This window comes from Schistocerca piceifrons, chromosome 2 (assembly GCF_021461385.2).
Source record: "Schistocerca piceifrons isolate TAMUIC-IGC-003096 chromosome 2, iqSchPice1.1, whole genome shotgun sequence".
Lineage (NCBI taxonomy): Eukaryota > Metazoa > Arthropoda > Insecta > Orthoptera > Acrididae > Schistocerca > Schistocerca piceifrons.
The window spans coordinates 253,295,765-253,321,415 of NC_060139.1; the positions used below are offsets into that span (position 1 = coordinate 253,295,765).

The following is a 25,651-nucleotide window of genomic DNA, read 5'->3' on the forward strand; positions in this document are numbered from 1 at the left end:
CATCACATAAAAATTTTTTAACATTAAGACTGTGTGACAAACTAGAATTACAGTTTTCAAATCCAGATTTTTCCCCCTCTTATAGGAAATGGCCACTATCTGAGCAATCCATTCTTGCCACACACCCAGACAAATCTTCAGTCTATTTGTATCTCTTTCCTACTCTTCTCAACTCTCTAAAATCTTGTGTAGCTTTCTACAAATCTCAGGAATCTCATTTCCTATCCATGTATCTTATTTAGGTATTTAGTAATCAGCTAAAATTCCTCTGAGCCACATGGAAAAACTGAAAGAGCCATCTTGTTGTAAAACTTCATTCTTTTTCTTTTTCTCATTTTCCCTGATAATGTTCTTTGGATCTTTCTGCCAGTGACATGATAGGTATATAGTTTCTCAGCAACATTTTTAGAGGATTTCATATTATTCACAAGTCACAGATGAAAAATAAACCAGTTACATACACTAGTAACACACCTGTACCTTTTATAATTTAAAGCTGGAAAATGAAAACTAATAGTCAACTATTCAACAGTTATGAGAAGAATAGATTGCTATTCACGATAAAGACAACATAGTGAGTTGCAGGCAGGCACAATGAAAATATGTTACATACTAAGCTTTCAGCTGAAGCCTTCTTTCTTCAGCAAAAAAAAAAAAAGGAAAACACACACACACATTCACACAGGCAAGCAACCTCAAACCTCACACACAATAACCACTATCTGCTGCTGTTATAGCTTGACTGCAACTGTTGAATTGACTGAACACAGCAATCGGCGCTTGGGCAGGGCATGGGGGGGGATAACAGAATATGAGTGGAGGGGGGAGGGAGAGAAGAACACTGTCTGGGTGAGCATGCAGGGACTAGAAGGTGACATGACAACACTGCTAGAGGCAGAGTGGGGAGGCTGTGGTGGAGGGGAGGGAGTAGGAGTAGGAGTGGTAAAGAAGAGGAGCAGAGAGGAGAAAAGAGAAATTGGGTGTTGCCAGAGAGTAAGCACAAGGAGGATATGGGACGTGAATTGGGAGGATAGTGTAGGGCAGAGGGGGCAGAAACTGTTCAGTAGAGGATGTGGGACAACAGGTTATCTTAGGTTGAGACTGTGATAATCTCAGGAGCAGAGAATGTGTTGTAAGGATAACCCCCATTTGCACAGTTCAGAAAAGCTTATGGGGGAGAAGAGGATCCAGATGGCCTAGGGCTGTGAAGCAGCCATTAAAACCAAACATTTTATGTTTGACTGCTTGCTATGCCACAGGGTGGTCCAATTTGCTCTTGGCCACATTTTGGCTTGCCCATTCTTCGTGGTGGACATTTGACTGGTAGCCAACCCAACATAAACAGCTGAGAGATGATTGCAGCTTAGCTGCTACATGACATGGTCACTTTCACAGGTGGCCCAGCCTCTGATGGGGCAGTATAAGCTTGTTACAGGACTGGGATAGGAAGTGCTGGGTGGGTGGATTGGGTAGGTTTTGCACCTAGATCTACCACAGGGATATGATCCCTGTAGCTATGAGTTGGGATTGGAAGTGGCATAGGGACGGACTAGGATGTAGTGGAGGCAGTGTGGGTGATGGAACACCATTTTTCTAGGGAAAGATCTTGGGTAAGATGTCCTTCATTTCAGGGAATGATGACAGATAAGCAATGCCTTGACAAAGTATTTAGTTCAGTTGTTCCAGTCTGGGGTGGTGTTGGGTGGTTCTTGGGGTTGATGAGAGGATTAGGGGTGTGTGTGAATATGGCACGAGAACTCTATTTGCAGACTAGGTCTGCGGGACAGTGCCTGTCTGTGAAGGCCTTGGTGAGACCTTCAGCATATTGAGTAATGAGTTCTTGTCACTGCAGATACACCATTCACTGGTGGCCAGGTAGTATGGGAGAGATTTTTTGGTGTGGAAGGAATGGCAACTGTCAAAATACAGGTACTGTTGGTGGTTTCTGGGTTTAATGTGGACAGAGGCATGGTCAGAGCCTTCAAAGAAGAGGAGGTTAACGTCCAGGGAGGTGGCACACCAGGTTGAGGAAGACCAGCAGCTGGGACAGAAGGTTTGAAGTTGTGAAAGAATGAGTAAAGGTTGTCTCAGCAATGAGCCCAGATCATGAAGATATCATCAATGAGCTTTGGGGTTTTGGCAATCCAGGAGAGCTTCCTCCAGATGGCCCATAAACAGATTGTCATAGGACAGTATCATACAAGTGCCCATGGCTACTTTGAGGATTTGTTTGTATACCTTCCCTTCAAACAAGAAGTAGTTATGGGTGACGATAAAGTTAGTAAAGTGTATGAGGAATGAGGTAGAGGGTTTGGAGTCTGAAGGATATTGGGAGAGTTAGTGTTCAATAGGTATTGGAGGTTATGATGGACTAATGGGATGATACCACTGTAAGTGGAGGAGTCAGACAATTGGCAAAGGCCTGCCAGCTAGTCAGTGACTCCTTAGCAGAAGGCCTTTGCCTGTTGTCTAGTCCAACGTAACATCCAATACCTGCTTAAAGCCTTTGGCCCTTTGCAGAACCTCTCACCTGAATTCATTTCCCTCCATACCCCCTTGACATCCCACACACTTGCCTTCTATATATTCCCCAAAATCCACAAACCCAGCAATCCTTGATGTCCCATATTAGATGATTATTGTGCCCCAACTGAAAGAATTTCAGCCCTCATTGATCAGCACCTCCAACCAATTGTCCAAAATCTAGTCTCCAATGTCAAAAATACCAACCACTTCCTTCACCAGCTTTCCAACATCTCTGTCTCTTCACTTCCTGGATTCCTATTTGTCAGTGCCGATGCCACTTCCCTATACATCAACATCCCTCACACCCATAGTCTTGCTGATTTTGAACACAATCTCTCACAACGTCCTTCAGACTCGAAACACGCTACCTCATTCCTCATATGCCTTATAACTTAATCCTAACATACAACTATTTCATGAAACTCTTTCAGTGGGGGCACAATAACCATCTTAACATGGGACTATTTGAAGGGAACAGTGTAGCAATGGGCACTTGAATGCCACCCTTCTATGACAACAATTTTTACAGGCCACCTAGAGAAAGCCTTTCTAGATTCCCAAAGCCGCAAAGCCCTGGTCTGGTTCAGGCTCACTGATGATATCTTCATGATCTGGGCTGAGGGCCGAGTCAACCTTTCCTCATTCCTTCACAACCTCAACACATTCTCTCCCATATGCTTCACCCAGTCTTCCTCAACTAGGTGTGCCACCTTCCTGGATATTGTCCTCCTCTTCTCTGAAGGCTCTGACCGCACCTCTGTCCACATTAAAGCCACACACCACTAACAGTACCTGTATTTTGACAGTTGCCATTTCTTCCACACTAAAATATCTCTCCCATATTGCCAGCCACCTGGGAATGGTGTCCCTGGAGTGACAAGACCTCATTGCCCAGTATGCTGAAGTCTCAACAAGGCCTTCACAGACAGGCCCTGTCCCCCAGACCTACTTCACAAAAAGAGTTCCCATGCCACATTCCTACACACCCCTAATCCTCCCACAACCCCCAAGAACCAGCTACAGAGGAGCACCCTCTTTCATCACCTGCTACAGCTAGGAATGGAACAACTGAACTAAATCCTTCATCAGGGCTTTGATTACCTATCATCATGCCCTAAAATGAGGGACATTGTACCTGAGGTCTTTCCCCCCAAAAGTGGTGTTCCACCACCCACACAACCTCCACATCATCCTAGTCCATTCCTATGGTGCTCCCAATCCCAGCTCCTTGCCACAGGGATCCCTGTGGTAGACTTAGGTGTAAGACCTGCCCAATCCAACCACCCAGCACTTCTTTTCCAGTCCTGCTACAGGCTACATCAGGGGCTAGGCCACCTGTGAAAGCAACCATGTCATATACCGGCTGGGCTGCAAACATTGCACACATTTTTGTATTGGTATGACTAACAACCAGCTATGTACCAGGAGGAATGACCACTGCCAAATTGTGGCCAAGAGAAAGTGGACCACCCTATGGCACAACCCTAGGCCATCTGGATCCTTCTCTCCACCACCACCTTCACTGAACTGCAAAACACGTTTTCTGTTCCTGAAAACACATTGTTGCCGCACCCTCCACCCAACAGTTTCCACTCCCTCTGTCCTATAACATCTTCCCCATTCACATTCCCTCACCTTCATTGTGCTTGCTTCATGCCAAAGCACCCACCAGTCTCTCTCCTCACCGCTCCTCTCCTTTTTCACTGCCCATTTTCACCCACCTCCCTCCTTCCTCCACATCCACCCAATGCTGCCCTTGGCAGTCTTGCCCTGAAGTATTCTAGTCCCTACACACTCCACTAGACAGTACTCTTCTCTCTGCCCACCCATTGTACTCTGATATCACTCCCCCTTGCCTCCCAATCCCTAACTGCTACTTTCATTCAACACATCAATTGTAGTCTGGCTAGAGTGGCTGTAGATAGTGGTCATGTGTGTGTGAGGTGTGCCTGCTTGTGTCATGTGGTGTGTTTTACTTTCTTTGCTGAAGAAGTTTGTAGCTCAAAGCTCTCTGTGTAACTGTCTTTTCATTGTGCCTGTCTGTAAGCAATGCTTCATCTGCACAGTGAGTAGCAATAACTGTTGATATTCCAACCTGGACTTTCCATCATTTGATTTAGACAGTCAGTCACCTGCAGCTGATTCATGTGTGGTATGAAGGAACATACAAAACTGTAGCAAATTTCATTGACTTTTGATTAAACATTTTTCTGGATTGAGTACTCACACACACACACACACACACACACACACACACACACACACACAGAGTCATGTTGTTACTTGTACAATGTTAAATACATCAGAGCAATGAGACATCCACAACCAACTGTAAAAGGTTTTTTTCATGTATATGTTTGGTGTGTCTGTCATTAGAAACTGACTTCACTAAAATAATGCAAACAAACTGCCAAAAACAGTAATCAAGTTGGCTAGCATTCTAGAAATCAGCTACTTTCTGACTAAAAAACTCAAAGTGAACCATTTCCAGATCATAATTTTTGGCAATGTAATAACAGCTTCTACAGGATTTGCCAACATAATAAAAGCTTCTACAGCATTAATGAATATCTGGAATATTGCTCATGTCTGCAGGTTCTCCTTCATAATCTCCCTATGTTCAAAAGGTTTTGCATAATTGCATTTGTATGTGTTTGCAGTTCTTGCTCCTGTTTATGCTCATATTTTGACCACTAGTGCATATGTGAGTGCAGCTGTTTATCTTTGTCTTCTTTGTAGTGGTAGTATTCTTTGCATTGTTTTTGTTGCATTTGAAAAGTCAGCTGTCACAAGGAAAGCCAGTTATTTTAATTAATAAAATAAGTTCATACACAGCTTTATTAATCTCTCTTAGAAAATCTCCACTATCTGCATCACCCTGCATAGAAATTTATTATTATCAGACTGTTAAGCAATGCAAACTCCAAGTTCAAGTATCAACAATGTAAGGGAGAAGCAGATTGCTGCTTACCATGAAGGTGACATATTAAGTTGCTGTCAGGCACAAATAAACGTTAAGTTGCAGACACAAATAAAAGACACACTTTAGCTTTTGGCTACAGCCTTAATCAGAAAAAGAAAACACACATTCATTCACATAAGCAAGCACATCTCATGCACATGTGACTGCCATCTCTGGTGGTTCAGATTGGAATGCCACTTATTCTGGTCCAAGTGGCTGGAGTCGGCAGCGGTGTGTGCTTGATGAGTGCCTGCCTGTGTGAGTGAATGGTGTGTGTCTCTCTTTACTGATGAAGGCTGTGGCCAAAACCTTTATGTAAATGTCTTTCAATTGTGCGTGTCTGCAACTTGACAGGTCTTCTTTACAGTAAGTAGAAATCTGTCTTTTCCTATATTGTTGGCATTCCTATCTGGAGTTTCCATTGTTTGATTAAGCAGTATATTATTTATTGTCCTAGAGTCATCAAGATGTGTTGATTAGAAAGCTTCCAAACTACATCTAATATTACAACTTATGTTTGCCTAGATTTTGTACATGAATGCAAATATGAAAAATTTTATACTGTCTGTATTTCGAGAAGTCCTATAGATATCAAAAATGTGATACAATGGGCACATTATGAATAAATAAAAAGACTTTTTACACAACCTGAAGTTTCCTCTGAATGCTGGACTGTGCAGGGCATGAAGAATGAGTAAATGAATGAGTGAGTTGTTCTGTTCCTTAATGAGAGTAAGAATTTCCCAGTATAAATTTCTCAGTACAATTTGAGAAGAATGTATACTGACATTAGAGCATTTATTTATTGCCATATGTGTTTTCCAAGCAGAGCTGTTTGAAGCTTGGTATATACCACATGAGAATAATATTATGTTTCATTTTAGAACTGTGAAAGAAATTCCAGTGACTTGTAAAGTCTTCAGTTATTAGCTGAATTACCTTTGGATCAAAATTTGCTGCAAAGACTACCCAAAAATAATATGTACATTACAGCTGTATTTTATTGAAACAAGGTATTTACCATATGGAGTTTGAGTTCCTGGGGAGTACAACCAGCTGTACCTGCCTGCATACGTGAAGTGGTAATAGTACACAGGTGCTGAACTCAGCTGAGCTACTATCTTTGCAGCACGGTCCGTAGGGAATATTATAAGTGCATCAGAATATGCCTGTAAAAGGGAAACAGAAAGGAAAATAGACCACAATATAAATTAAAAATTTCTGTTCTAAAACAACAAAATAATAGAAGTAAAATTTAATGATGATAGAAATTTTCAAATTAAAATAACAGACAAAAATGAGGACAGGTGAGCCCTCACAGGCAACTGGTTGGCTGGTTGGTGCATGGCTTACTAACAAATGTTACAGCACAGAAAATGTCACCAGCTTTCAAGCTACCACTCTTTTTATTTAGCTCTTTCTCTAAAACACACATCTAAACTCAGTCCTCATGACCACAATGATGATGTTTATTTATGAGTGAGTGCGTGGAATGATGGGTGTGTACAGAGGAAAGACATACAGTGTTACATATGTGGGACAAAGAGGAGCTAGGAAGGCAACAGAAGGCAAAAGATGAGGAGATAGGTAGCTCTAAGTGTCAGTAGCAAAATGACAATTAATTAAAAATTACAGGAGCTTCTTCAAAACAATTATAGTTTTACTGGGCTAATTAGAACATCTGAATTCCTTTTTCTAAGTAAATCAAACAATGGAAAATCCAGAACGGAATGTAACAATATTGTGAAAAGGAAAGTTGCTAATCACCACATAGTGGAGATGCTGGGTCGTGACAGTCACAACAAAAAGACGGTCACAAATATAGCTTTCGGCCAGTGGCCTCAGTTGCCTTAGACTGCAGTTATGTGTGAGTGAGTTGCATTTGCGTGAGTGTGTATGTGTGTGTTTGTCATCTAATTTTGATGAAGGCCTTACTGGCAGAAAGCTATATCTGTGACAGTCTTTTTCTAAGTAACCCATTCAAGCAAAATCCATCTGCTCTCCAAAACTAAAAAGTCAAGTGTTAACAACAAATTCAGGATGCCTAGCAACATGCCTTTAAAATATTCACTAATGGATGAAAAATAATTGATCAATCATATGTAGGTAGTGCCTTCTTCTACCTTGAACTTCAAACACAATGATCATGGTTTTCTAAAACATTGATCATGTGAAACCCAACTCGCACTATTCCCACATGACATAGTAGATGCAGTGTTTCTTTATTTCCGAAAAGCATTTGAGTCAGTACCACACCTATACTTACTGTCAAAAGTACAATCATATGGGACATTGAGTGAAATTTGTGACTGGATTGAGGATGTTTCAGTAGGGAGGACACAGCACGTTATCTTGGATAGAGAGTCATTGTCAGATGTAGAAGTAACTTCCAGTGTGCCCTAGGAAAGTGTGTTGGGACACTTGCTATTCATGTTGTATATTAATAGGCTTGTAGACAATATTAATAGTAAAATCAGGTTTTTTTGCAGATGATGCAGTTATCTATAAGGAAGTTCTATTGGAGAGAAGCTGCATACTCATTCAGTCAGATATTGATAACATTTCGAAATGGTGCAATGACTGGCAAATTGCTCTAAATGTTTAGAAATGTAAAATTTTGCACTTCACAAGATGAAAAAATGTTGTATCCTATGACTATAATATTAATGAGACACTGTTGGAGTGAACCAACTCATACAAGTACCTGGGTATAACACTTTGCAGGGATGTGAAATGGAATGATCACATAGATTCAGTTATGGGTAAAGCTGGTGGTAGACCTTGGTTTATTGACAGAATACTGAGGAAGTGCAATTAGTCTACAAAGGAGATTACTTACAAATCACTTGTGTGACCCATCCTAGAATATTGCTCACGTGTGTGGGACCCCTACCAGATAGGAGTAACAGCAGATATTGAACACATACAGAGAAGGGCAGAATGAATGGTCACAGGTTTCTTTAATCCACGAGAGAGTGCCACAGAGATACTGAAGGAACTGAAATGGCAGACTCTCAAAGACAGATGTTAACTATCCTGAGAAAGTCTATTAACAAAGTTTCAAGAACCAGCTATAAATGATTAATTACTCGAGGGATATACTACAACCACCAATATACTGCTCGAACAGGGATCTCGAGGATAAGATTAGAGTAATTACTGCATACACAGAGACATTCAAATGATCATAAATGAATGGAACAGGAAGAAATCCTGACACTGGAGGAGGAGGAGGAGATTAGTGTTTAACGTCCCGTCGACAACGAGGTCATTAGAGACGGAGCACAAGCTCGGATTAGGGAAGGATAGGGAAGGAAATCGGCCGTGCCCTTTCTAAGGAACCATCCCGGCATTTGCCTGAAGCGATTTAGGGAAATCACGGAAAACCTAAATCAGGATGGCCGGACCCGGGATTGAACTGTCGTCCTCCCGAATGCGAGTCCAGTGTGCTAACCACTGCGCCACCTCGCTCGGTCCTGACACTGGTACAATGGGATGTACCCTCTGCCATGCACCTCACAATGGTCTGCAGAGTATAGATTTAGATGTAGATGTAGATGTAGATACTGCCTCTACACATCGAAATTTATCTCAGAGGAAATGGCCACCATTCAGCTTTTCAAGTTTATGAGGATGATTGGACTGAAAATGGTCTTGATCATATTTGATTTATTAAATATATTACCAACTCTCAACACGCCAGAAATACAGAGGGATAACAACATTCATTTTATGAACATCACATTGAAGCTTGCTGAGCTGGGGTGCTATGGAACTTCAGTGAACTTTCTCTGACAAAAGGAATAACTGGATCTTCTCGCAAAGGGTGCATTTGGTCTTGTTAAAGATCAACACTGTCATGCATTTCTCGGTATTGGTTGAGATGAGTCTTTGTCATTTTTTGTGCCAAGAAACATGTTCTGAAGTTTGTCCTGGCATTTCAGATTGTAAAAATATAAGTGTTACTGTTGTTCTTAACTATTATTATTGCACATAATTGATGGAAGATTCACAAGAACATACACAGTGTAAGGCACTAGTAAACAGGGTGAGTTACAAAAACTGCTGACTATAGGGCATAACACTCAGTACGCTATAGTACTTTTTATGTAAGTCATGTCATACGTATTTGAGCCTTACTTACTTGTCCAAGAGCAATCTCAGAATCATTTGTTATTGGTTTATCTTGAAGATAAAACTTTCTCAGCTCTTTACTAACTTCAAGTGAGTGTGGCGTACCCCGCTCATAAACAAATGCAATTGGAAATACTGTCTTGTAATTTTCAGACATATTTTCTGCCAGATTATTGTAGGTAATTTCTGAAACATGGAATTAGCACAATTAAACAGTCAATATATCAGAAAAATCAAAAAGAAATAGGGATTAATTTGATTAATTTCTTTTTATCAAAGTTTTAAAATAAAAATGAATGCCCTGAAGCAACGGCTCCATGTGGCCGAAGTTCTGTATACATGTCATACAATTTACAAAAACATAGATGCTGTTGGCTCCAGCATCATTACAGCATAGCTGTTGAGAACAACATAGCTTTCTGTGTGTATGGTATATATTTTTAGTTAGCTCTGAGGGAGGATAATGTCTGACATCTTAGAAGCAATGTGACAAAGAAAGCTGGGATCTTTTTTCTTTCCCTCTTGTTTTGCCATTGGCCTCCTTAAATTCATTTTTTTCAGTTATGGCTAATTACCATTAACATACATGAGAATAATCTGCATTTTCATAAAAGAGAAAGCTTGGCCCTCAGTCTTAAAGAATATACCACCAGATCTACTTTTGTGCTTAGTTTTATGCATGTAATTGATTTCCTAATTTATTTTGACTATTCCTAGTTAATATCTTTTCTTATAGGGTGAAATCAATATTTGTTTTGTAACTTGAATTCTACTGTTAACTTATAAGCAAATATAAATTCTGTACTAATTAATAATACGGCTTAACCCTTGTTCTAGAAGAAACTGTTTAAAAGATAGAATTTTTCTATATATTCACTTTATTGAATGAGGTATGTTTCAGTTGTAATTTCTGTAACTTAAACATTGAACAATGTATGGTTTCAGTGCCTATTATTGTTATGATACATAAAGGCCCAATTTTTGATCTTGAGACAGTCAGTCCATGGCTGATTTTCAGACGAGAACCCATGCTGGTTAGGTCAACAACAATGCATCAACTTAACAGTGGAATAAGTGTAAGACAAATAGGCTGTGTGTTAAAACAATGACAGTGTCTGTTCAACACATACCATAGTATTCTGCAAGAATTTTGAACTGTATGGCTAGGTTTTTACTGCTCACAGGTATTCAACAGTAAACTATCGTAGCAGTATGTTAATGTTTGCTTGCAACCTATTAATGAGGCTTATCAAAGTTAACCAATAGTGGACTGGCTATATAACTGTGTATTATTGGAGGGGGGGAGAGGTGAACGCTGAAAGTAAAGAACTGTGAAACACAAATGTGCACCTGTTGAATACATCATTTAAAGTAGTCAGTGTTGAACTTCCACCCTCCATTTTTCAGCCAGTATAGCAATGCAGTACGTCAACACTGTGGACAATCAACAAGGAAATAGAGCAGGTGAATGTCACATATTGTGCCCTTGCGTGTGAGGAATATTTTATGTGGGCACAATAAACTAGGGCTCGCAAACTGTGAACAGTGAACTCAAGAACGGTGTACAGTGCTGTGACCTTGATGAAGGAAGTGCAACAGCCAATCAGCACTTGGGTTTCATGGTCACAGTAGGACAGCAGCCAATCAGTGAGTGGGTTCTATGGAAGCAGCCATTGAGTACAGGAGCAGCTGTTGGATGCAGCCGACCAGAAGATACAACACACTTCACTGTGAAAATTACAACTTGCAGCAGCCATGCAGACGATGAATCGAGATGACAACCAAAGCAGCAGCAGCAGGAGACGAGTGAATAAGAATAAGGTAGTTTCATAGCAAAAGCCATTTTATATTAAGTGACAGATAAGGAGTGGCCTTAACTAAAAAGACAGCATGAGAGCATGGACAACAGGGGACTGGTTCTGTTGATGATGGTTATAAATCAGACATGAATGTAACTTTGAATGATGGGGAAGAAGCTCCTATTGTAAATGAGATGACAAAAGTGCCATCTACATTTTATGATGATGTGAGCAAAATGGATGAAAACACTACTGAAGCAAATGAAATCATTTACATTAAGTGGGAGGAATCTAGCAACGAAAGTCACCAAGACTAACAGATTATGGCAGACAGAAAATTGGAAGTGATGTTAAGGCAAATTATGAGTAGTATGTGTATGAAACAAGACATGACTAGCTTAAAGGATGAACTAAAGAAAGAAATTAAAAAAGAAATTAAGGTAGCCAACTCTAATCTTACAGAATTACATAAGAAGGTGGATGCAGCAGTTAAAGACTGTGATGAAAAGGTAAATAAGGTAGTACATAATACTAATGAGAAATTAACACTAATGAATAGTAAACGTGTAGAAGAGAGAAAGAAGCTTTGTGATGACTGTAGTAGGAAGGCAGAGGCTTCCAAAAAACAGTGTAAAGATGAAGTCAGACCCGCCACGAAATTTTGTGCTGGAAATAGGGTTAAACTTCAGAACCAAACCGATCAGATTAAAAATGTAGAGGCAGAGGTAGAAACCAAGTGTGCAGTAGTGATAGATGAAAAACTGGGAAAAGTAAATAAAAATGTAGATTCAAAATTAGCTGAAATGGATAAAAAGATGGAAGAGATATGTAGAGTAGAGATATGGAGAGTAGAGATATGTAGAGTAGAGATATGGAGAGTAGAGATATGTAGAATAGAGATATGGAGAGAATGTAGTGTCCCAAACAGTTCCTCATTTATCAGTTGTAAGAAATTTAATAATTTTGAACAATATGGGGAAGTGCATCCACTGGATTTCATTAGGGAATTTAATGATTTGCCTGAAAGATGGAATGACAAAGATAAAATGTCATTTGTGAGAGGTTTTTTGAATGGGGATGCTTATGGATGGACAGCTCAGGTAGATGATAGTTATACCTCATTGCAAAGCTTTGAGAAAGCATTTTTAGATCAATATTGGTCAAAAGAGAAGCAGCAGAGAATTTTTAGTGAATTTTGCGGAGGAGAGATTTGGCTCTAGGAAGGGTACTGTGAAAGGTTTCTGTCAGCTTTGGATAAACAAACTGAAATATTTGGACAAAGAGCTATATAGTGAATCAATAATTATGGGTTTAGAAAGTAAGTTGCCTCAGGAAGTTAGAGAATTGCTTGTACCTACCTGTAGGGGTAATATTAGTGATTTCTTGAATTATGTTCATAAAGTGGAGAGGGTGAAGCCCTCAGAGGAAGAACATAAGAGGAATTTTGATGATAATAATCAAGCAGGGAGAGAATTTCAGGTAAATATGATGAACAGGACTAATTAAAGTAGAAATTCAAGGAGTGATTGGGTGGAGGGTAGCCAGAATGGGCACGGAAATGCTAGGAGAAATTCAATTACAGAAATATAGGAGATGATTTTAATTCTGGATCAAACTATTTAAACTAGGTAATACACCAGTTTTAGCTCACACTAGAGCAGGTAGTGATGAAGAACCACTTGTATATAAATGTGCTGTAATCACAGGTAAGGTTAATGTAAATGATAGCAGTAAGACAAGTATAAATTCTAATTCTAGTAAGAAATTGAATGATAGTGTGAGTAACAATGCTTATCCCATAAAAGGAGAGGAGGAACTTACTATAATGTGCATTGAACCAGAAGTAAGACCTACAAGCAAGTAGGGGGTTCAACATTATGTTGGATTCATTATGTGGCGATAATGCTTACCCCAGTTGTCTGTCTCATTTTTCATGTTTCCTGAGGCAGTCAAACTCTTCTCCTATCCTATCTGTAGTTTATAAGTGAATCAGATACATTCTATCTTTGACTTTCATGTGATTTTGTAGGATACTTTAGTATAGGAATATTTTTAAAAAGTTTTCTCCAGTGTTATCTACATATATATTATGTTGTTACTGATATAAATATAATAGAGGGAAACATTCCGCATGGGAAAAATTATATATAAAAACAAAGATGAGGTGACTTACTGAACGAAGGCGCTGGCAGGTCGATAGACACACAAACAAACACAAACATACACACAAAATTCAAACTTTCGCAACAAACTGTTGCGTCATCAGGAAAGAGGGAAGGAGAGGGGAAGACGAAAGGAAGTGGGTTTTAAGGGAGAGGGTAAGGAGTCATTCCAATCCCGGGAGTGGAAAGACTTACCTTAGGGGGAAAAAAGGACAGTTATACACTCGCACACACACACATATCCATCCACACATACAGACACAAGCAGACATATTTAAAGACCAATATGTCTGCTTGTGTTTGTATGTGTGGATGGATATGTCTGTGTGTGCGAGTGTATACCTGTCCTTTTTTCCCCCTAAGGTAAGTCTTTCCGCTCCCGGGATTGGAATGACTCCTTACCCTCTCCCTTAAAACCCACTTCCTTTCGTCTTTCCCTCTCCTTCCATCTTTCCTGATGAAGCAACAGTTTGTTGCGAAAGCTTGAATTTTGTGTGTATGTTTGTGTTTGTTTGTGTGTCTATCGACCTGCCAGTGCCTTCGTTCGGTAAGTCACCTCATCTTTGTTTTTATATATAATTTATGTTGTTACTAATAAGTTATGAAATCATAAGAGGATGGAAGAAAATAAATTGGTACCATGGTTAAAGAATTTATGTCAAACAGTGAGGTAAGGTAAACAGAAAATGAAAGTTGTCAGATAGGTGAAGGAGACGGTGCAGATTATCTGAAAACTATAACATCTGAGGTAATCAGCTCATGTGTGAAGCCCTCAGGGGCTCAGCATTTGTTTGCTGAGTACGGGCTTGGTGACACCGGAGTTCCTGAGCTGGGGGTGTAGTGGGACGAAATTAAGCGTCACCCATCCACCAAAGTCAGCCCAGTTTGCAGGTGACTATAAGTTTAATTTAGTTTTGTTTATGTGTTTTCTTATTATTTGTAATAGATGTGAATTATCTAAAAGTTTTGTATTTTTTTTATGTGTTTCATGTACGGAGAGATCGGCGCAACGAACGGGGACAGCATCTTCGTTGCCGCGACCAGAGAGGAAATTGCTGGCCGCTATACGTCGCGGGTCGACAGCCAAGGAGCAACAGAAGATCCTGGAACCGAGTTGTTGCGTCATGTTTCTAAAAATTAAAAATGAATTTTTATACTCTTTTTGTACAACAATGACGTCATATAGAGCTTAATCTTATTGAAATGTTAGTCACTAACTCTCAACGCTCAAGTTCACATCTGTATGTGTAGGAAGCTAATAAAATAGTGTATGCTACTAAAGTTGAAACACGTGTCTTGAAGATTTATTTATGAAGAATTATGTGAACAGATTAATAATATATTTGACAAGATTCGTGATTCTTACGGCGTTCACCGAAACTTTGAATCTAAAAAGTTTATTTAATGTGTGATTCTGATATCGATTAGATCAAGATAACGAAACGTGTGTCGATATAATTTCTGAGGAGAAACAAACGAAATTTAAATTCGGAAAAGTTACAAAAACCAATTGGCCCAAGTGATGTAATTCTTTGCACACGACTCAACGGATGTTTTACAGTTTCGTTCAAGAACCATCCTATGACAATTTAAAAGAATATGAATCATTTTGAAGTGGGTTGTAACTGACGTAGGTGACGAAGTCTGCGCATGGTCATACATATATCAAACGAAAACTAATACGTCGTTACACCACACCGTGGCGACCTTAGAAACAGGACTTGTGTGCAACTAAGGCACACAGGTACGAAACAAAACATCAAGAGTCCTTCGGAAGTCAATGCGAGTTTTCGTGGAGCCTTCACCAGCCAGCGGCGACTTCGTGGGTGTGGGCATCTGACGGAGCCGCAGCCAAGCAGTACGGTCAAGCAGTTGTTCCACGAGAAGGCGCATCTGTTGGGCAGCAGCTGAATGCTGCAAATCCCGACAACCTTTTTTCTCACTAAACTAATAGGCCCAGTACGTCAGCTGCGGGGCGTTCCTCCGGCTGGTATTAGAGGTGTTGCTGAGGGCTTCGCCTGTCTACGGCGGTGCCGGGCGTGGTTGCAGCCAGCGATGTTTCCGGTGTTCGACTCAGCGTCCTGCCGGTTGCGGAAGCGGGGTCGCAGCATCTCAGCGGCTGCATCGACGGCTGTTACATCTGCAGCCCATAGCAGCACACTGATCATCGAGAACTACAAATTACAATATTAGTGTCCGGTGAGTTTGTTTCAAGTTGGAAGTGGAGTGTTGTACATAGGGAGTGTGCTTTTACAGGATTGTTGATTACAAGTCTGCGTGTGTAAATAGTTAATATCTTACAATAATGTCGGGAAGTGAAATGTCAGACGAAGAGCAATCTATGTCCGATAGGAGCATGAGAGCCCTTTTTGGGGCGATCGCTAAATTAAAACAATCTAACGAGGAATCTACTGCTAGATTAAAAGAGGAACTAAAACAGGAATTAAAACAGTCTAATGAAGAATCTATGGCTAGATTAAAACAGTCTAACGAGGAATCTACTGCTAGATTAAAAGAGGAACTAAAACAGGAATTAAAACAGTCTAACGAGGAATCTACTGCTAGACTTAAAGGGGAGCTAACAAAATCAACAGACAGGTTGCAGGAATATCTTAATGAAACCAGTCGAGAATTAAGTGATAAAATAGAGTCTTCTAAAGTTGAAATGCAGGAAAAATTAGTAGGACTTAGTAATAAGATTGCTGATAATTGTAAAAGGTTAGAAGAACATATCCAGGAATCGCGCGAGGAAAAAGCTCGCATGCGAAACGATATCACTGACTTAACCGAGAGACTAGATAGTGTCCATATCTTAGTTGTAAATGAAATACAGAAAAATAACGATATGTTACGAGATGAATTTTCTATGCAAACAGAAACTGTTCGCAGAGAATTATTGAAATCTATTAAAGAGGTCTCTACCAAACCTGTAGAGATTTCTTCAATAGATAATGTAGAATTAGAGACATTAACCCATCAAGTAGAAAAGGACCATACCGAAATCGAAAACATGAAATTTTTAATTACTGAAATATGCAGTAACCTTGAGACGGCCAAAGATAATAACATTGATGAAGGTACAGAGCGTTCACATCGTGAGCACAGTGAAGAATCGATATTAGCTAATCGCGTATCCAATACAGAAATGCGGATACAGGAAATTACTAAATGGTTATCGGAATTAGATAATAACGAGAACATTTCAGGTAGCAGAGGTAATAACGTAATCAGAGACAACAGTCACATCGAATTTGCTAGCACGGACGACAACAATATGAATAAAGCAATCACGGCCAGCCAATCCGATGCAACTCCGTCTCTGCAATCTAAACAAAATCCGACTATTTCTCTCGCAGAATGTCTGGATGACATAACGACAAATTCAAATGTAGCAAGTCGATTTCCTGTATTCAAACCAGGAGGCGAACTTCACCCTATAATCTTTATAAAAGCTTTTGAAACATCATTATCTCCTAAATGGAGTAATGAAAAACGCATTCAATTTGTAATAGGACATTTAGAAGCAGAAGCTGCGGAATGGGCAGTACTGCATAGAACTGAGTTCAGGGATTGGGATGATTTTGTTAAGCAGTTTAAACAAAATTATTGGTCAAGAGGAAAACAACAACACTTAACTTTAGAGTTGTTAGACCCTCCTCCATATTCTAAACGGTGGGGAGGTTATAGGAATTATTTTGAATGGCATTTAAACCGTGCTAAATTAATTGAAGAACCAATTATTGAAAGTCATTTAATACGAGTCCTAATTAGTAGGTTACCGTATTACATAAAGGAAAGAATGATAGAAAGAGAATGGTCACAGCCGTGCGAATTGTTAGGATATTTAGAGCAGTTAGATATACTTAATAGAGAAAGGGAAGACGAGAAGTTTAGATTTGGTAGAAATGACAATCCTCGAAACAATAATAATAATTCAGAACCACGAAAAGCTAATAACAACAATCATAACCGGTTCTGTTATATAAAACGTCAATCTAAAGATAAAGAGAGCCAACAAAATCGTGGTAATAACTCTAAAGTGCGGAAATTATACAATAACGATAATGAGATAAATCATCCTCAAGTAATTAATGAAGGTCAAGTGGTAGGTGACGTCATCATAGAAAGTTCGGAAAACTAGTAAAGTCCTTTAGTACGGGTCAACTAAAGGGAACTATTGGTCAAGATTATACAAGACCCAATTACAATTTATCATTAAGCTGCCAAAAGGACGGTGACTGGCAACAAGATTTACTTCAGGAAGATAATCAGATAAGGGAGAATGTAACATATAAACCCGTTATTAAAGGTTATATTAAAGATACCGAAGTAAATATTATAGTTGATTCGGGTAGCGAAGTAAGTATTTTATCCAAAGAATTATTTCAGCTTAAGAGAAAATATTGGAATTTCCCGACTTTACCTGTAACTGGGGTGAAAATTATAGGAGTTACTGGTAAAAGAAGTCAAAATATTACTGAGGAAGTTTATGTAACTTTTGAAATTGCTAAACAATTAATTGCTCACTCTGTACTCGTCGTAGCCAACTTAAATGTGGCCATAATTTTAGGTATAGATTGGCTGTGTAAATATAAAGCTATATTAGATTTTAAAGACTCTTCCTTAACCATCCATAAGGAGGCACGTACTTTTAAAGTGAGGTTCTCTAATAGTCAAGTACCTGAAAATTGCTACGAATCCTTACAGATTAAGTACGCACCGACCATGAATCTATTAACAGATTTTAGTGATCTTGAGTATGCAGTATACCACTGTCAGGCTAGTAATAGTATCGAAACCGAAGTGAAAGAAAAATGTTTATCTACGAATTGTCTATCCGAACAAGAAAAGGAAGAGTTGGAATCTTTGATGTTAGAATTTAGAGCCGTCTTCTCAGATGAACCGGGGAGAATTAAAGATTACGTTTGTAAACTTAAGATTAAAGATAAAAAACCATTCTTTAAGAAACCTTATCCCATTCCAGTACAATTCAAAGAACCGGCTAGTAGAGAAATAAGTAAGATGCTAGAACAAAACATTATCGAACGATCATGTAGCGCTTTTAACAGTCCATTGTGGGTAGTTAAGAAAGCCACTGGTGGGGTACGACTAGTTCTGGATGCCCGGGAATTAAATAAAATTATAGAGATGGAAAGAGACAGACCTATTCCTATGGAGGACGTACTTCTTAAGATTGCTGGTTCTCGTTATATGAGTACAATGGATTTAACCGCCGGCTACCATCAAGTAACATTACACCCGGATTCACGGCAATATACGGCTTTTCTTTTTGAAGGCAGATCATATCAGTTCCAAGTTTTACCTTTTGGACTTAATATATCAGTGTCAACTTTCATTAGGGCATTAGATTCTGCTTTGGGTCAGCAATTGTTACAAAAGATTATTTTATATGTAGATGATATTTTGGTAGCTACTAAAACGTGGGAAGAACAAGTAACGATATTACGGGAATTGTTTAACCGTTTAATTGACAGAGGAGTTACTTTAAAATTATCTAAGTCTTACTTCGGAAAGGAGGAAGTAAGATTTTTGGGGCATATAGTGGACCGTAACGGTATTAGGCCAGACCCAGCACGTATTGAAGCTATTGCTCGATGCCCGAGTCCTAGAAATCGGAAACAATTGAAATCATTCTTAGGAATGGTAGGATTCCTGAGAAGATTTCTTCCAGGGCAGGATATTGTTAATCCTACATTACTAGATTTATTGAAAGAGAAGTCAGTATGGCTCTGGGGACAAGAGGAAGAGGAAGTTTTTAATAAGATAAAAGGAGCGTTAACCAAAGCCAAAATGTTATACCACCCAGATTTCAATCAGGACTTTTGTATGTGTACGGATGCCTCTGATTATGGTGTGTCTTGTGTAATATTCCAAGGTGATCTGATCAATGAAGAGGGATTATATCGGCCTATTGGATTCGCTAGTCGAACTTTAAATAAACATGAAAGAAATTATTTTGTATCCGAGAAGGAAGCTCTCGCAGTGGTATGGGGTTTTCAACGATTTAGAGGATTATTAATGGGAAGAAAAACAATTGTATATACTGATCATCAGGCTTTAATCTTTTTGAACAATTGCCGGTTACTTCACCGTAGGCTATTACGTTGGGTATTATGCTTGCAAGAATTTCAGTACGAAATTAGGTATATAAAAGGATCTCAGAATGTAGTTTCAGATGCTTTGTCAAGGCTTCCCGTAGGAATGGAGAATATTAATATTGCAGAAGAACCAGGAACAAATTACCATGTTTATTTCCTTTTAACTAAGGAGAACGAACGTAAGGTTAAACGGATAGTAACTGCTGTTAGATGCAATCAAAGAAATGACGATCAATATAGGGACCTTATACAAAACCTTAATAATGGGGATGAAACAGTTAACACCCGGGGTGTGTGGTTATATTTTAACGACTTGTTGTATTGGAAAGCACAGAGGGAACACCAGAGATGGAAAATCTGCATTCCGAAAACTGTTGTGGACGAGTTAATTACTTATATTCATGAAGGTTACGGGCATTTTGGAATTCATAAATGTATTAAACATCTAATGAAGTATTATTATTTCAAAAATATGTCCCGTATTGTGAGAAGTATTATTAGGGCTTGTGAAACCTGTCAAAAGGTTAAAGTTAATAACAAATCCAAGCGTTATAAATTATATGCTGTAATTCCTCGAGGTTTGTGGGATCTACTGTCATTAGATTTTTTCGGCCCTCTGCCTCGGAGTTCAGGAAGATTAACATATGTGTTTGTTGTAATGGAATGTTGGTCCAAACATGTGAAGCTATATACTTTGAAACGAGCGAACACAGCAAGCGTTATACGCTGCCTCACCCGAAATTACTTTGTTAACTGGGGCATTCCTAAACGACTTATGTCTGACAACGGTAGTGCCTTTATTAGTCAAAGATTTCAAGATATGATAAAACAATATGGAATCAAACATATCTTAATTTCGAAATATCACCCTCAAAGTAATTTAGTAGAAAGAGTCATGAAAGAATTAGGACGATTATGTAGAACTTATTGTGCACATAAACATACTCGGTGGGCCAAACTAATGCCTGAATTCGAAAAGATATTAAATGAATTGCCTCACCTAACGACGGGATTATCACCTATAGAAATTTTAGGCAAACGAATTATAGGTGAGCCTTTACTAGCTGCTCTACCTTGGCCACCGGTAAATGAGATCCAACAATGCATTCCAGACGAAAAAGTTTGCGAACAGATTGTAAAAAATGCCGAACGGAGAATTAAAAGCTATAATCAACAGGCTATAGAACCCTCATTTCAGGTAGGAGATCTTGTGTTAGTACGATCTCATCCTAAAAGTTCTAAGATCGGTAAGGAATGTAGAAAATTCTTCTTTATCTTTGAAGGTCCATATGTTGTACATAAGATTGTACATCCCAAAGCATTACTTCTTATGGAACCTTCATCAGGTGTAATTAAAGGATTATATAGTGTTGATCAAATGAAACCCTTCATTCCTAAATAAGTTAATATTTAGTATATGTTACACACGGAAGAGTGTTCATAGTTTATTCATGTGAAGTTTTTTGTGATAGTTACGTGTTAATTCAAATAAATGACAGAAAGCTTAAACATGTGTTCTACAATAATCTACTGGTACTTCAAAAAGAGAAAGATAACCAAAAGGGGGATTTATATGGAGGAAATTTTGCTCTTAGGTCTAAAGGAATTTTGCGTATTTTAAATTTACTCGGATAGTAGGAACCAAAGGGGATGGTTAATAGTTTTAGGGACCATGGGCGTCCAGAGCTATATGGCTCATGAGAACATAGCAGAGTTCCTTTAATAGAGGTTTGTAATAGTGTTAATATAGAACACACCAAACGGGGCTCTCTCGCTTGTTTCTCCTAAATAAATGGCCATTACCCAACAAGGTGTCCGAAGGTAAAGAAAGCCGTGCCGTGATTCTAAAGCAAGTTTTGCTTGATTTCTTCTTGACCTCAGGCATAAATAAGGCATTAGGGAAGAGAATGACGTAAAGTAAATAGTACTATTAGTTATTGTGAGAAACTTATTAGTAACATACATTCTTGAAAAGAATAACTCTAGTAAATAAATGAAACTGAAACTAATCTATCACAATTTGAACGCTCTGTCCTAATGTACAACGTTAAAGAACGTACTAAATTAGTATTTATTAGCAACTATTAACTGAAGAGGAGCAATCTCCCTATATTCGGTTACGAACTACCATAATAGCACAATTAAGAGTAAATGACAAATAGTCACAACAATATCGTATTAAAAGGATTAAATCTATCTAATAGCAAGGACTCTAGGTTACGTAAAATGTGAGGAAAATGTATTAACAGTTAAATATTGTATATTGAAAAGTTTTAATTTCGGTTAAAACCTGACAAACTGAGCTTGTGGGTGGGGTATGTAGTGGGATGAAATTAAGCGTCACCCATCCACCAAAGTCAGCCCAGTTTGCAGGTGACTATAAGTTTAATTTAGTTTTGTTTATGTGTTTTCTTATTATTTGTAATAGATGTGAATTATCTAAAAGTTTTGTATTTTTTTTATGTGTTTCATGTACGGAGAGATCGGCGCAACGAACAGGGACAGCATCTTCGTTGCCGCGACCAGAGAGGAAATTGCTGGCCGCTATACGTCGCGGGTCGACAGCCAAGGAGCAACAGAAGATCCTGGAACCGAGTTGTTGCGTCGTGTTTCTAAAAATTAAACATGAATTTTTATACTCTTTTTGTACAACAATGACGTCATATAGAGCTTAATCTTATTGAAATGTCAGTCACTAACTCTCAACGCTCAAGTTCACATCTGTATGTGTAGGAAGCTAATAAAATAGTGTATGCTACTAAAGTTGAAACACGTGTCTTGAAGATTTATTTATGAAGAATTATGTGAACAGATTAATAATATATTTGACAAGATTCGTGATTCTTACGGCGTTCACCGAAACTTTGAATCTAAAAAGTTTATTTAATGTGTGATTCTGATATCGATTAGATCAAGATAAGGAAACGTGTGTCGATATAATTTCTGAGGAGAAACAAACGAAATTTAAATTCGGAAAAGTTACAAAAACCAATTGGCCCAAGTGATGTAATTCTTTGCACACGACTCAACGGATGTTTTACAGTTTCGTTCAAGAACCATCCTATGACAATTTAAAAGAATATGAATCATTTTGAAGTGGGTTGTAACTGACGTAGGTGACGAAGTCTGCACATGGTCATACATATATCAAACGAAAACTAATACATCGTTACACCACAGGGGCTGGTAAGAGCCACCAGTCCCCTGCCACCGTAAGCTCTGGGCATGCTTCAGCAACCACTGTGCTGCACAGCGGTGGAACATTGTGTGTCTCAGGGAATGGGGATCTTCGCTTGACTGCCTGGATCGCGAGGATAGAAAAAAACTTCTATAAAAAAAACCTCAATCTCAAAGTGTGCTACATGCTGATGAGATGCATGGCTGTTCAGGTGGAACAGTTATTAGCGGACAACTTCTGGAGAACCTGCCTCAACTCAGTTGTACAAGGCTTATTCAGGGATGTGGGGCTCTGTCTGAGTGGACCCTTATTTCACCAGCTACTCATGGGACCAAGATGGAACCCTCGAAATCTTCTTTTCCTCCCAGTGGGAAAGGTGTACCACCTGGGAATTCTCAAACCCATTCATCAAAAAGAATGAGGGAGGCTAGTCCTCCTGATAATCAACATGTTATCAGTAACATGGCTCAAGACGTCATGAATCACAATGTCTTTGTAGTGATCAAGAGGATGGAGGCAACATTTGAAAAAGTGTCCCCTTCTATATCCATAAATGCTTAGAAGGGCTGGCTAGTACCCGATAGTCTATTAAGTGGATGTGAAATGGTTCCTTGCTTGTTGAGACTAACTGGGCAAAGCAGGTGGAACTTCTTATGAGATCACAGAAACTGGGTGAGTATGACACCATTGTTGAGCTGCATGGCTCCCTTGACTCCAGCAAAGGTGTGGTAACCTGCCATGATATTATGTCTCCGTCAGTCTCCAGCAGTCTGCATTAAATGCTCTGGGAGCCACCCAGTTTGGAGCCGAGCCTGCCCTGTTTTTGCAGAGGAACGCAAAATTCAGGAAATCAAAGTGACCAAGCGGATCCCCTATGCAGAAGCCAAGAGGGACTATCAGGCAATGAAACCCCCTGTCTTTGTCACTTCTCATGCTTCCTTGGTGCAGAAACCTGTCATTAAGGTCAACACTTCAACTCATACGACATCCAGTGTACCATTATCTACCACTAGTACCTATACTTGCACCTGCGCGTGCCAAAGCCGAGTGAAAGAGATAGCAATTCAGGCAGCTACAATGGAAGAAACCAGTAATGCTTCCACAGCATGCAGCTCAAAGGCACCCCAAAAGCAGAGTGCCTCTCAATGCCAACTATCTTCAAAGAAAGGTGGTTCTCACCGCCCCCCCTTCCACAACATCCTTGCTGGGAAAGGGAGTGGGGAAAGGAACTCAACATTCAGGTGGAAAGCTGACCTGGGTGCCATCAGATATCATTCTGGCATGAGTGACTGCCAGTGAGGACATCATGGATTTTGATGCCTCATCACCAGACCTAGTCAGCCCCACCACTCCACCTCGCTCTACGAGCACCTCACCACCTCAGCACAAAGACAGGGGTAAATCAAGACCACATTGATGACATGCCCACATACTACAATGGAATATCAATGGATACAGGACTCATCTGGAGGAACTGAGACTTCTTGTACAGAAGAGACCCTTTTGCCTTTGCCTTCAAGAGACTCATTTTAAAGAGACTGACACACCTGTATTTGGAGGCTATCACCTTTTCAGAAAAGACAACCTTACTGGTGATATGGCAAAAGGTGGGGTTGCAGTGTTCGTAAAGGACACTTTTCACTCCTCATCTATTCCCTTAACAACAACACTACAAGCGGTTGCTGTTCAGATAGTGGCCCATGTTGATTTCACTGTGTGCTCTTTATACCTACCACCTCAAGAGCCTTTTGACAGTGGGGGTCCTCACTCATCTTCTTGATGAACTCCCCTGCCCCCTCCTCCTTTTGGGGGACTTCAATGCACACAGTGCACTATGGGATTCTCACACAACTTTCTCAAACGGTCAGGCACTTGAGGATCTACTACACACTACAGATCTCATACTTTTGAACATAGGTCAAGCTACACATTTTAGCACTGTTACAGGTTGTCTACCACCACAGACCTCTCCTTTTGCTTGCCTGCTCTTGGGGACACTGCTCAGTGGGCAGTGGACGATGACCTTCATCGTAGTGACCATTTCACTATCTCGATCCATCTGCCTGATGAAGCAGAGCCTGAAAGAAAGCCACCAAGATGGTTGTTCAAAAAGGCTAACTGGATGCTTTACAGGCAGTTAGCTGTTTTAGAGCAATGTGACGGCATCCAGGACTGGCGGATCACATTACAGCTGTTATTCACCATGCCACTAATGCATCCATCCCAAAGTCTATGGAAACACCTAGGAAGCAAACTGTCCATTGGTGGAACGATGAGTGTCATTTTGCAATCAGGCACAGGAGGGCAGCAATGGGCAGATTCAGTTGATGCCCTACATATGAGATTTTTGCAAATTTTTGAATGGTGCATGCAAAGGCGAGGAGAATAATTCAAGAGAGTAAGCAGAGGTCTTGGCAAGAGTTCCTAAACTCCATCAATAGGTCCACACCTGGATGTAAAGTATGGGAATCCATCAGGGGAATCTCAACTCTCGACTGCCAATAGCAACTGTATGAATACAGGGGTCTCTTGTAACATCAACAAGGGATATAGTTCAGACAATGGCTGAATCATATAAATCCTTTATGGCTGATTCCAGCCAGGATCCCACCTTCAATCAATATTGGGAGGCACAGGAGAAGGCTGATCTTGATTTCCATTCCACCAACATGCAAGAATACAACCAGCCTTTCTCTCTGTGGGAGCTGGCTTCTGCATTGTCAGTTGCTTGTGATACAATCCCTGGAAATGACCTGATAACCTATAGCATG

General features: G+C 39.7%; 1 protein-coding gene across 1 annotated transcript in view; it reads right to left on the reverse strand.

Moving 5' to 3' along the window:
- LOC124776866 (esterase E4-like) overlaps positions 1–25,651 on the reverse strand; it is a 101,390-nt gene that overhangs the window by 15,757 nt on the left and 59,982 nt on the right. Inside the window, exons 7-8 of the mRNA XM_047252044.1 lie at positions 9,633–9,808; positions 6,510–6,657 (exon numbers count right to left, since the gene is read on the reverse strand). Coding sequence (XP_047108000.1) covers positions 6,510–6,657; positions 9,633–9,808 — 324 coding nt within the window. The remainder of the gene's footprint in view (positions 1–6,509; positions 6,658–9,632; positions 9,809–25,651) is intronic.